Source organism: Spermophilus citellus (assembly GCF_964194105.1).
Source record: "Spermophilus citellus genome assembly, chromosome: 6".
In the NCBI taxonomy this organism is placed as follows: domain Eukaryota; kingdom Metazoa; phylum Chordata; class Mammalia; order Rodentia; family Sciuridae; genus Spermophilus; species Spermophilus citellus.
In genome coordinates, this window is record NC_138187.1 from 111,504,963 (window position 1) to 111,518,481 (window position 13,519).

At 43.1% G+C, this 13,519-nt stretch overlaps 1 protein-coding gene across 1 annotated transcript in view; it reads left to right on the forward strand.

Moving 5' to 3' along the window:
• The first annotated feature begins 12,274 nt into the window (after positions 1-12,274).
• The window catches only part of LIN9 (lin-9 DREAM MuvB core complex component), a 68,234-nt gene continuing 66,989 nt past the window's right edge, over positions 12,275-13,519 (forward strand). Inside the window, exon 1 of the mRNA XM_081299726.1 lies at positions 12,275-13,278. Within this exon, the coding sequence (XP_081155852.1) occupies positions 13,200-13,278 (79 nt within the window). The 5' untranslated portion in view covers positions 12,275-13,199. The remainder of the gene's footprint in view (positions 13,279-13,519) is intronic.

The following is a 13,519-nucleotide window of genomic DNA, read 5'->3' on the forward strand; positions in this document are numbered from 1 at the left end:
CAGACATTTTCTGTCTTTTTCTATTGCTGGGGATTGAACCCAGGGTCTCACATATGCTAGGCAAGCACTCTACCACTGAGCTATATCTACAGTGTTACTCTTCTTTTTAGATGATGGAATAACTTATTTGGATGAGTTTGTTAAACATGAGAAAATATTTAGTATGTGCAAGTGTGACTGAATGATTTTTATAAGTGCTGAAAATTTTTCTTGTTATGGTTTAGATATGAAGTGTCCCCCAAAACTCATGTGTGAAACAATACAAGAATGTTCAGAGGGAAATGATTCAATTATGAGAGTTGTATGGATCAAGCGGGTGGTAAATGAAGTAGAGAGGGTGTGGCTGGAGGAGCTAGCCCACTGGGGCATGCTTTTGGGGTTTATATTTTGTCCCTGGTAAGTGGAGCTCTCTCTCCTTCCTGTTGCTATGTTCTGAGCTATTTTCCTCCACCACAATGTTCTACCTCACCTTGGACCCAGAGTTATGGAGTCAACCAACCATGGACTCACCCTTTGAAACCATGAGCCAAAAATAAACTTTTCCTCCTCTAAATTGTTCTTATCAGTTCTTTTGGTCACAATGTCAAAAAGCTAACTAAAATGTGTCTGTAATAAACAGAATGATTTTTTAAAAAATCAAATCCCAGACTAGATATACTTTAGATCTAGGATTTGATTTTTTAAAAATTTGATATCTTCTGAAAGATTCAGGACTTTCATTTAACCTTTAACCTTTCCTACTATAGTAGCTCCTACCCCATGGACCACACGTGAGAGGTTATTCCAGGAAATGACCACCAGGTACATCCACAGACCCAGCAGATCTACTATAAGCTTGACTTTGGTAAGGACTCCATTTATTATCTTCTACTGTAAAGGGGATTTATGATGTCTTCTGGTCTGTAACTCTCAGTGTCAACTTAGACCTTGTGTTTTCATCAGCTTTTTCACTGCTGTGACTAAAAGAACCTGACCAGAACAATTGCAGAGGAGGAAAAGTTTATTTGAGGTCTCAGAGTTTCAGAGGTCTTAGTCCATAGAAGGCTGGTTCCATTCCTCAGGGCTGGAGGTGAAGCAAAACATCAAGGCAGAAGAGTATGGTAGAGGGAAGTGGCTCACATGATGATTATGAAGTAGAGAGAGAGGTGTCCACTTGCCAAATACAAATATATACCTCAAAAGCATACCCCCAATGAACCTCTTCCTCTAGCCACACCCCACCTGCCTCCAGTTAATCCCATCACAGAGTAATTCCCTGATTAGATTAAGGTTATAACCCAATCATTTTTCCTCCAAACCTTGTATTCTCTCACATGTGAGCTTTTGGGGGACACTACTCAAACCATAACACTTTGCATTCAATAATTCTTGAAATATCTGGGTTTGTCACTTTCCTCATAAGTGCCTTTGGGGATTGACTAGGAATCATTATAATTATCATTTGTTGCAGTGTTAGAGTCCTTCTTCCTAGTCTGGCTATCTCTTTATTTATTTTTTTTTTTAAAGAGAGAGTGAAAGAGGGAGAGAGAGATTTTTTTTTTTAAAGAGAGAGTGAGAGAGGAGAGAGAGAGAGAGAGACTTTTTAATATTTATTTTTTTTTTAGTTCTCGGCGGACACAACATCTTTGTTTGTATGTGGTGCTGAGGATCGAACCCGGGCCGCACGCATGCCAGACGAGCGTGCTACCGCCTGAGCCACATTCCCAGCCCCGAGAGAATTTTTTTTTTAATATTTATTTTTAGTTATCAGCCGACACAACATCTTTGTTTGTTTGTGGTGCTGAGGATCGAACCCAGGCCGCACACATGCCAGGCGAGCGCGCTACCGCTTGAGCCACATCCCCAGCCCCCTGGCTATCTCTTTAATCAATGGGTTCCAGATCTGAAAGTTGGCATAGGTCTTGGAATTAAGCAAGGGATCATGACTTTTTTCTGGGGGATTGTCCTCAATCTCCCACTCCTCTAATCTTGCCTTCTTTTGATTATAGAAAAACAACAGACTTATTAGCTGCTTCTATATCTTGCCTCTAGAGATACCATGTTCTAGTAACCATTTCCATTTCCACATGTCCCACAGGTCAATTTCCATTGGCTATCCCTCAATCTTGTTGACTTCTATGGTAAAGACATAGCATACCCTCTACCTTCTCTTGTTGAGCATTGTCATCTTGCCTCTATTATATTCATCAGGGCACCTATCACACTTAGTGAGTCCAGCCTGTGACTGCCTCTCCTACCATCACCCTTGATCTGCAGAAAAGAGTCATCACTGAATTTCCCCTTAATGCTGCTATTCTTTTCACCAGCACAGGCCTGCTGGCTTTATGTCTTCTGGGCCTCCTCAAGAAACACACTCTTGAAGGGGAATCCTATTGTTTGTCAGAGAGCAGATTCTGCAGTTCTTCCAACACAGAGGAAAGATTAGCTCTTAACAGGAAGGGTTAAACACTTCTTTCACTTCTGAGTCTGCAGAGCCAAATCTTTGAGATCTCTCCACAGATGCTTCCTTCTCACGGGTCAGGATCCTATATCTTCTCCACCAGGATTCTGACATTAGCATAGGAAACCTACCTTGACTGCTTATTTAAATGTCTTTAGAGCTCAATGACAATAAGTATTAAGTCCTAAGTTTGCTCCTAAGCTGTGTCCACACTTCGTGGAAGCACTACCAGTCTGCTTTTAAACTACCAAAGAGGCCATAGGCTCTCTGCTTAGTGTTTAGGTTGTTAATTCCTTTTTCCATTATTTCTATACAAGACATTAGTACAACTTATAATAACCAGCCAACTCCACTGTCCTTTTAAGTAGTTCCTTTTCTGTCTTGAATGCCTGAATCATCTCACCAGCAAAGATCTTCCTCTCCCCTAGAATTTTTCCCAGAACACCACCGTGACATCTTCAGCCACCTCATGGTAAGTATCCTCCAGGTCCCATATTTCACTGGGGATGGGATACACCTTGCCAGCCAGGTAAGGAGTTTTCAGTCCCAAATTATCTACTTTTCCAGACCACTCCTAATACCATGTGTTCCAGATCAGGTTCTTTGAGATGCAGGTACTAGGACAGAATCAAGTGTACAAAATATCTATTGATTTTGGGAAACAATTTTGAAGAATAAAGAATGGAGAGAGCATGAGTATGTGGGCAGGGGTGGGGAGGAGTCTCAAATCAGAATGTTGGTCTGCAACCAGCAAGAGGAGAGAGAGAGGAAGGGAAGAAAGGACCATTGGCTGGGAGGAGCTTCAGACTACAGTGCAGCTCTGAGGAAATCCTGGCTAGGCTGATAGAAGGCTGTGTTAATTACACTTGAGTTACCTTCTGTGTTTACTTGCTGAAAGGACTTGTGACAGTTTTTACTCACAGACCAAGATTTTACCCACAAAGGATACAATATGGTAGTAGCAGATACAATGAAGAGGCTGGAGATTTCAGACACAGGCTTTTTTGGGCTCCCACTGCTAGGTCTTACAGGATGTGCTGTATTTCCACATCTTGACTCATCATGGGCATTCATACCAGGACTCCAGAGCTGACCATGGTTGAAGCTCTCAGAGTGAGTTGGTTATATAGACATCTTTCAACTCCATGACCAGCTTTAGTCATGGAAATTCTTTAAGTTTCAACAAAGAAACAACTTCTAAATGGTGCCGAAAGGATGCTACATGCAGCCTCTCAAACAATGCACAGACCAATATAGAATATAATTTGACATATTCCATTGTGGTTAGCCAAGGTTCACCATCATGCTCCAGGCAGCTCTGTGGATAAGCATGTAGCCAGTTCAGATCATGCCGTGCAGGAGCTCAGAGCAAAGACCCTAGTTGGGTGAAAATGGCCTGGCTCCAGCAGCAATGCCAGGCTCAGTTATTGGCTAGGAGCAGCCTGAGAGAGCATGTCATTAGTGTGAATGCTGTGGTAGATCTTGGTGGGCAGCAGTTAAAGGCTGTCAGTTAACAGCACCCCTCACAGCTTGTTTTAATCAGTTTTTTTTTTGTTTGTTTGTTTGTTTGTTTTTTGCCACTGCAACTTAAAGACCCGACCAGAACAACTGTAGAGGAGGAAAGTTTATTTGAGGGCTCATGGTTTCAGAGGTCTTAGTCCGTAGAAGGCTGACTTCATTCCTCAGGCTTGAGGTAAGGCAGAACACAATGGCAGGAGAGTATGGTGGAGGGAAGCAGCTCACATCATGATCAGAAAGCAGAGAGAGAGAGGGAGATTCACTCTCCACCCCCATAGCTACACCCCCCCATTAACCACTTCCTCCAGCCATACCCCACCTGCCTCTATTTACCACTCAGTTAACCCCCCATCAGGGGGTTAATCCACTAATTAGGTTGAGACTCTCACAACCCAATCATTTCTCCTCTGAACCTTCCTGCATTGTCTCACACGTGAGCTTTTGAGAGACACCTCATATCTAAACCTTAACACAGCTGGAGATAGGAGTGATGTACCTCCATGGCTACCAAAACCCACTTTACAACCAGGTTTTCAAAGTCCCCCCCCCCACCTCTGTGTGTTCCCTGTTTCTCTCTATAGTCTTACTGTAACAGGGAATTAGAGGCTGCTTTTGCTAAAAGCCCTGATGTTCTCTTGGGCCTACAGATGCCCCATGGGTATTAAAACAGGATAAAAATTTAAAACAGGATAAAAATCTTAGCATCTCTGCCTTCATTTTTATCTGTCTTCTTTCTTACTTTAAACTTTGGGTCAGATTCCTACTCATCTCTGCATGTAATCATATTAATCACTTGAGGAGTGTAATGCAAGGTTTGTTAGCCTTAAATATACCCAACCCATCTCTTCCCTCTTCAAAACCAAGGACACTGAAATGAGTAACTAAGATATTTTCAGGACTTGCAGAGAGTGACATTCATCTACCAGTTTTAACAACATCCTATTCCAGACCCCCTGGAGCAGCAACTAGAAGTCTTTAGTCATTGCCCTAAACCTGTAGTCACCTTGAATTCCAGAAACAGAGTGGTGCAGACAGATCACTGTTAGATTGTGTCACTGTGATCAAAGAACAACTTAAAGGTGGGTAAATTTATTTGGGGCTCACGGTTTCAGAGATCTTAGTCTGACTGAGACCATTGCTAACTCCGTAGTTCTGGGCCCAGGGTGAGGCAGTACATCATGGAGAAAAAGCTAGTGGAGGGAAGCTGCTTAGTTCATGGCAACAAGGAAGTGGGGGAGGGAAGGAGCCAGAGGGAAGATGCATCCCCCAGTGACCTATCTCCTCTAACCATACCCCACCTGCCCTACAGTTACTATCCAGTCAGTTCATTCAATCTAGGATGGACTAATTAGGTCTAGCTCTCACGATCCAATCATTTCACCTCTGAATATTCCTGCAGAAACACAGGAGTTTGGGGGAGACACCTCACATGAAAACCATAACAATCACCACATCATGAGATCATGCCCCTAAGCAGGAACAATTGTCCCATGACAGGAACTGAGGCTTGCCTCCCTAAGCAAGACTATTTCATGGGAACCAAATTGTCCCCTACTGTGATAAAGACTTCTCTGAAGCCCCACCTGGCAGAACCAGAACAGACACAAAGATCAATCAGACCAGGGAGGCTCATTGGCACACACCTGTAATCCCAGTGGCTCAGGAGGCTGAGGCAGAAGGATCATGACTTCAAAGACAGCCTGAGCAACTTAGCGAGGCCCTAAACAACTCAGCAAGACCCCATCTCTAAATAAAATATTAAAAAGGTGAGGATGTGGCTCAGTGATTTGGCACCTCTGGGTTCAATTCCTGGTACTCATCTCCCCACCCCCAATCAATCAGACCACAGTTTGACCAAGATTACTTAATTATGCATATCTTTAGCTCTCTGCCCCTATTCATTCTCTATGTAAACTTGAAGTGCATATTAGTGCCCTGAAGACAGGGTCAAGATGCTTGATTTCACCTCATCTTCCCAGTATGTCTGTAACAATTCTTGTTCCTTTCTTGCTTTTTCCCCTTTACTTTTTCCATTTGGTTTTTGGGTGAGTGGCTGGACCTGATTTGTTAGGACCCTCTGGCCTAGGACTCTGGTAACATTACCTCTTGCCATACTTCATCTTAAATACCAAATTCCTGGAATAAAAACTATGCCTTTGTGCATGCCTCTCTGCCATTAATATTTCTTCTTCCATTTCCTCTCCCTAACTTCAACTTATCCCCCAATTTATTTAAGAAATTCTGGACAGTGATTGAGAGTGTTTGTGTGTGGTGAGTATCTCTCTCTACTTTCCTTCCCATAGAATAATCTCTCATAACTTAAAAAAAAAACAGTTTTTTTAACACAATGCCTTTATTTTTATGTGGTGCTGCGGATTGAACCCGGGTCCCGCCCATGCTCAGGGCGCGCTCTACCGCTGAGCCACAATCCCAGCCCTTTCTTATAACTTTTTATAGTTTGTTACAAAAGATATCTGGCAAAAGAGGTTACTGCTATTCCTTCAAGGAAGTGTTGTTCTTCCTCATCCTGGCTTCATTATGCAAATTGGAAACAAAGAGACTTCCATAAATAACCTGGGATATACCAGTAAATTTTGCCAAGAACAATGTCTTTAGAAGCAGTATCTTGGAAAAGAGCTAACAATATTTAGTCCCTTCTGGGTATAACTTAGGAAAGCAGGACATAAGATAGAGTGGTAGAGGGCTAGTGTTTATGTGCTGGGATGTGAGCCAAGTATTTTACATAAGTGATCTCATTTAATTCTCACTATAGCCCTAAGAGACAGGTTTAATAATCCCCTCCTCCACTTTAACCAAATGGTCCATTCACCTGGAACTCAGGAGATACAGGTATTTTGATGACCCTCCTAGGACTCATTCTAAAAAAGCAGGATCTGTTAGGAATTCAGTTTGTATCTTCCTGTAGCCACTTGGGTCCAACAGGAAAAGCAGTTTCTCTTTCTAGCATATTTGCAGACTAGTAAGATGTTTGGAAGAAAAGTCAGAGTGGAACGGATAGCAGTTTAATGTCAGTCTTTGTTTGCAGCAATCATTTTACATCTCCCAGTAGAGTGCCTCTTGGGCTTATTTTCATTAAGTGACTTAGAAAGGGATCTGGTACAAAGTAACTACCAAAGATTTTAGATGGAGACAAATCCTAAAGTCTGTACTATGGTTTGGATCTTGAATGTTCCTCAATGTCCCATGTGTTAAATGCATGGTTCCCAGGGTGTTGCTATTGGGCAATGCTGAAACCTTTAAGAGGTGGGACCTAGTGGGAGGTTGTTAGGTCACTGGGGATGGATATGGCCTTGAAGGGGGTTGAAAGACCCCAGTTCCCTTTTCATTCTCTTGTTCCTGGCCATGAGATGAAGAGTAGTGTTCTGTCACCTGCTGCCTTACCACAGGCCCATACCAATGGGGACAATGGACCATAGACTGGAACCTCCAAAATGTGAACCAAAGTAAACCTTTTTCTCTTTATAATTTGATTATGTATTTTTTATAGTAACAGAAAGCTGATTAACAATCTGAAAGGGGCTGGGGATGTGGCTCAAGCGGTAGCGCGCTCGCCTGGCATGCGTGCGGCCCGGGTTCGATCCTCAGCACCACATACCAACAAAGATGTTGTGTCCGCCGAGAACTAAAAAAAAATAAATATTAAAAAAAATTCTCTCACTCTCTCTCCTCTCTCACTCTCTCTTTAAAAAAAAAATCTGAAAATAATATTTTTGGCAACAGTTTTATTGAGATATAATTCACATACCATACAATTCACCAAATTAAAATTTAAAATTCAATGGTTTTAGTATATGTAAAGAGTTGTACAGGGGCTAGAGTTGTGATTCAGTGATAGAGTACTCACCTAGCATGTGCGAAGCCCTGGGTTTGATCCTCAGCACCACATATAAATAAAGGTATTGGGTGCAACTACAACTAAAAAATAAACATTAAAAAAATAGTTGTTCAACCATTACCTCAGTTAGTTTTAGAATATTTTTATCACCCTGTGCCTTTTAGTAATCACTCCCCATACCCCACTTCAACCTTACCAGCCCTTGGCAACTGCTAATCCGATTTCTGTTTTTATGGAATTGTCTATTCTGGACATTTCATATAAATGGAATCATACATTATGTGGTCTTTTGTGACAGGCTTCTTTTATTTAGCATGATGTTTACAAATTTCATTCACACTGTAACATTTATCAGTACATTCTTGTTATGGCTGAATAATGTTCTATTGTACAAATATACAACCTTTTTTCAATGGTTGTTTTTATTATAAAAGTCATAAAAAAATTTACTGTAGAAAAGTTATATATACACATATAAAGAAAATAAAAATCACCCAAATCCCACCTTCCTAGTTAGCCACCATTAATATTGGGTATCTTATATTGTTTAGTCTATGCATATATATTTAGTAAATTTATATTTACTGTGTGATATTTGTATAATATGAATTTTTAAAATTGTGGTTGCTCTTGTTAGAATGTTGTTAGACTGTTGTTAGAATGTTGTTAGACAGTCATTTCTGAGATCTTCTAGTACCATCCCCAGTGTCCACAGGCACTGGGCATGGTGACAAACACCTATAATCCCAGTGATTTAGGAAACTAAGGCAGAAGGATCACAAGTTTGAGACAAGCCTGGACAATTTAGTGAGACCCTGTCTCACAATAAAAAATTATAAAAGAGCTGGAGTTGTAGCTCAATAGCAGAGCACCCTTGGGTTCAATATCCAGTCCCCCCTACCCCCCAAAACAAACATACATATATATATAATCTCCTAAAAAATTAATGTCATTATTGTGGGAGTGGATTAGTCAACAAGAAAGTGGGTTCCTGATAGAAGTGTGAATTCAGCCACTTCTCTCTCTCACATGCAAGCTCTTTCCTTTCTTTATTCTTTTGTGTGTATGTATGTATGTATATATATATATATATATATATATATATATATATATATATATATATTAGTTGTAGGTGGACACAATGCCTTTATTTTTATTCATTTATTTTTATGTGGTGCTGAGGATGGAACCCAGTGCCTCACCCATGCTAGGGGAGCACTCTGCCACTGAGCCACAACCCCAGCCCCTCTCTTTCCTTTCTGACTTCTACCATAGGATGATACAGCACCAAAGCCCTTTCTAGATGTGAAACCTTCTATCTTGCAGTTTCTAGCTTCCAGAAACATAAAAAATAAAGCTGTTGTTTATAAATTACCCAGTCTCAGGCATTCTGATTTAGTAGTACAAAACAGACTAAAAAAGTGGTTAAAATAACATAAAATTCAACATTTAATTAATTAATTTAGGTACCGGGGATTGAACCCAGGGGTGCTTTACCACTGAGCTACATCCCAGTCCTTTTCATTTTTTATTTTGAGACAGGGTTGTGATGCATTGCTGAAGCTGGCCTTGAATTTGTGATCCTCTTGGCTCAGCCTTCCAAATCACAGGGACTACAAGCATAAGCCACTGTGTTCATCTTATTATCTATTTTTTTTTCACTCTATCTTCACATTATAGCCTAGGTAGTACAGTGGGTTAATCAGCTTTCTATTACTATAACAATACCTGAGCCAGTTTTAAAAAGCAAATTATTGGGGGAAGGGCCTAAAAATATTGTTTTAATCAGCAACCCTGCTGTTAATGTGTATGTAAAAATTACCTCAAAATAAAACCTAGTTTACCTTGGTCTAACAATACTCCAACCATCATGATATTCACAGAATTTCTGCTTCTCTCACACCCCTAGGCTCTTTCATGTTTGTTTCTATTTTATCATTCTTAGAGGGTTGATTTTTCATAACTCCAAATTGATGATGAAATGCAAGCTGCTAAGGGCCCTGAGGTGCTAGGACCAGTGTTTTCATCTTCTTAGCAGATCAGAATGTGTTAGAAGACACAGGAGGGGTTAAATTCATTGTGAAGGGTTACTTTGTCAAATTGAGCTTCCACCCTCCTCGTTCCCCCTCCTATTGTTGCTGAAAGCTCCCTCTATGTCCAGGATGCCAATCCAAAAGGGAAAAGAAGGTTTATTGCTTTGCTAGCAAAGGAGAAACACAAGGAACTCCTGTCCCAGAGGCTGTGATCCTGCCCATCAGCAGGAAGAGGGGGCTTTAAAAAGGTGACTCAAAGGCTGCATTTCATAAATTCTCTTGAAGCCAGATTTAAAATTAGGCAGTCAGTGTAGTTGGGTAAATCGGGTCTAATATCCAGTGAAATCTAAAATGGAGGCCATGTTGAGAATGAATTTCTGAAAAAGTTGAGCAACTCTTAAAATGTTAATGAAGTCCCAAGAAAAGCCCTAGGCCCAAAGTCCATCCCAAAGAAATGTTAATGAACAGCCCCAGCAGATTTGAAGATAGCCCATCCCAAGGAAGTGTTTTGTTTTGTTTTTTTAGAGAAATTTTTTTAATATTTTTATTTTTCGGCAGACACAACATCTTTGTTTGTATGTGGTGCTGAGGATCGAACCAAGGCCGAACGCATGCCAGGCGAGCGGGTTACTATTTGAGCCACAACCCCAGCCCCCAAAGAAGTGTTAATGAAGTCCCTCCTGCCCAGATTACTTCTTTGGCCCACCTGTGTCCCACCCCTTGGGCCTTCCAGCCTACATTCCATCACTGAAAGAACTATAAAAAGGGGAAACAACCACACTTCCACGGATTCCACCTCTTAGGTCCCCTTCTTCCTCGGTAGAAGTCTTTTCTCTCTCTCTTTTTTTTATAGTTGTAGTCGGACACAATACCTTTATTTTATTTATTTATATGTGGTGCTGAGGATTGAACTCAGGGCCTTGCCTGTACAAGGCGAGTGCTCTACCACTGAGCCATAACCCCAGCCCGGGAGAAGTCTTTTCTGCTGTCCTTTTATTTTTTATTTTTTAAAGAGAGAGTGAGAGAGAGAGAGAGAGAGAGAGAGAGAATTTTTAATATTTATTTTTTAGTTCTCGGAGGACACAACATCTTTGTTGGTATGTGGTGCTGAGGATCGAACTGGGGCCGCACGCATGCAAGGCGAGCGCGCTACCGCTTGAGCCACATCCCCAGCCCCTTCTGCTGTCCTTTAATAAACTTCTAATTTCTACTCTGACCTTGCCTCTTTGTGCTTCTCTGGTGTTATTCTTCAACATTGGGGAAGCAAGGACTCATCACCGGTCAACAGCGGTAACACTCTGTTGGGAGTTGTAATTCACTTGTTAATTTGGGAGATAGTCATTTCTGAGACCTTCTAGTACCATCCCTAAAGTCTGGATGACTTCATTCCTATGGTAGGTATGTGCTCCAGCACAGATAAATCTGTCTAAAACTGGGAAGAAAGGTAATTCTGTTTCCTCTGGGGTTATGGACCAGAGTGAGATTAGGAAGGAGCAGGGACAGAGGAAGAGGAAAAAAAAAGACCCTTTAAAAAATAAATTGTAGTGGCAAAGCACTAAGGAATATATCCAAAGCATAAAGTGGACTATTGTTACACTATCCCAGTACTCAGTTATCCATGGCTTCACTAATCAGACTCTCTTCCTCACACCAGAGTGACTCAGCAAGCTCTTTTTTCCCATACTTCCTTGTTTCTTTGAGAGGTGGATTGCATCCCCCACCAATGTGTCACATTCTACCCAGTGCCAGAGGTAGTAGTGGCTAACTGCTGCCTGCTAGTAGCTATTATAAGGTCTTTACATCTATCAACTCATTTAACCCTCTTAGTACCTGCATTTTACAGATGAAAAGTTGAGGGACTCAGAATTAAGTCAAGAAGCAAACTTGTCTGAGATTATACAACTACAACTATCAGCCAGAATCCCAAACAGGCCTCCACACAACTTCTGAATTTCTTCAGCCAGTTGAAGAGACATCTCTCTGCTGTTCTTGGCTTGCCCCAAAAGACTTCCTCCTGCCTGGTTTCCAAACTCTCATCTTGTTCCCCTTCAATCCATTTCTCAAAAGTTTTATTCTAAAACAAATGGAAACACGCCAACCCCGTTATTTAAAATGTGACTTCGTCATTGCTACAATGGTCACAGCAAGTTCAATTTTTTAGCCTCGGCTGGCCTGTTTGCTCTGTTCTCATCTCAATGTATCATCTTTTTTACTTCTTTGATTTTCTGGAATTCATTATGTGGTTTTTTTCAAATCTTAACTGTCCTACCTCTTATTCCCCATAAATTCCTGGAGAAAAGGCTTGTTACTCAAAAACATTTGTTGAAGAAATTGTAAAAAAACAAAAACAAAAAACAAAACAAAACAAAAAAACACAAACAGTGGTTTATTACTGGAAAGTGTTACAAACAGGAATTTGTGAAATCTTTTGCTAGACTTCTTTCAATAAAGGATCAATTCTCATCCAGTTTCCTCATTACATTTAAATCAAGGTACTTAATCACCATGTAGTGCCACTGTTAGTTTTAGTATGTATCCCCAGGAAGCCATCAGTTAGTCATTTTGTAGTTCTCTCCCAGTTCACTACACGGACCATTGTCAAAAGGATGCACAGGCTGAGCAGAACAGTTCTTAGCTGCCTGCCTAAATGACTAACTTCACGACCTCTCAAGGTCTCTCTTTCCGGGCTGCACGGGGAGCTCATTTTCCAATCTTCAGGAGCTGGAGTCCCCGGCTCACCAGAGGCCTCCGAGATCCCGAGTCTTGGACCCACACGCTAGGTGGCTGCAGCAGCTAAGCTCGGGGCTGGGGGTGACCGAGGAGCCTGAGAAACGTGGGTCTGGGGAACCGAGAATACTTGACTTCATGGAAAGCTCCGCTGGCGTAACGTGATCAACAACCAAGGGCTCTTCTCCTGTGTCCAGGCCACAGGTGCCCCCTCCCTGCCTCACGCCTCGGCCCGCCGGGGCCTTACTCCCGTTCCCTTCTCGGAACAAACAGCCTGCAGTTCCCACAGCTGCAGCGCGAGCCGCGAAACGCTCGCCGGGAGCGAGCCCCGGAGAGGACAGGCGGGCGGGCGGCGCGGCCCGGGCGGGACTCTGGAGCTGGCGCTGCGCCCCCCGCGCTCGGGCGCCGGGCCTCTCCGCGCGGCCTCCCTCCTCTCACCCTCCGGCCCTGGGCGGGGGTGAGGGCGGAGGGCGAGGCGCGGCCACCCGGCGCACCCGCTTCCCGGGCAGGCGCAGGCGGAGCCGGGCCCGCCTCAGCCAGCCGCGGCGGGAGCAGCGCGGCGCGGCGCCGCGGGCAGCGAGCTCCGCATTCGAACCTCCCTCGCAAAGACAGTCTCCGCCCCACAATGCACCGCGGCGGGCAGCCTTTGAAAAAGCGGCGCGGCTCGTTCAAGATGGCGGAGCTCGACCAGTTGCCTGACGAGAGTGAGTAGCACCTCAAAGAACCCCCTTCTTCCCGCTGGCCGCCTGCCCCGCGGCTGCACCGGCTGGAATAGGCGGCCGTGCCCTCCGGCGGGTAGGTGGGCTGACTGCTAGCTCCACCGTGGTCCCCTAGTCCTCCTACTCCAGTGTTGCCGCCGCGTCGCCGCCTTTGTTATGGTGTCTGTGTGTTGGTTTCTGGGGTTGTGCGAGCGCCAGGGCCGGAAACCGAAAGCCCGGGAGTCCA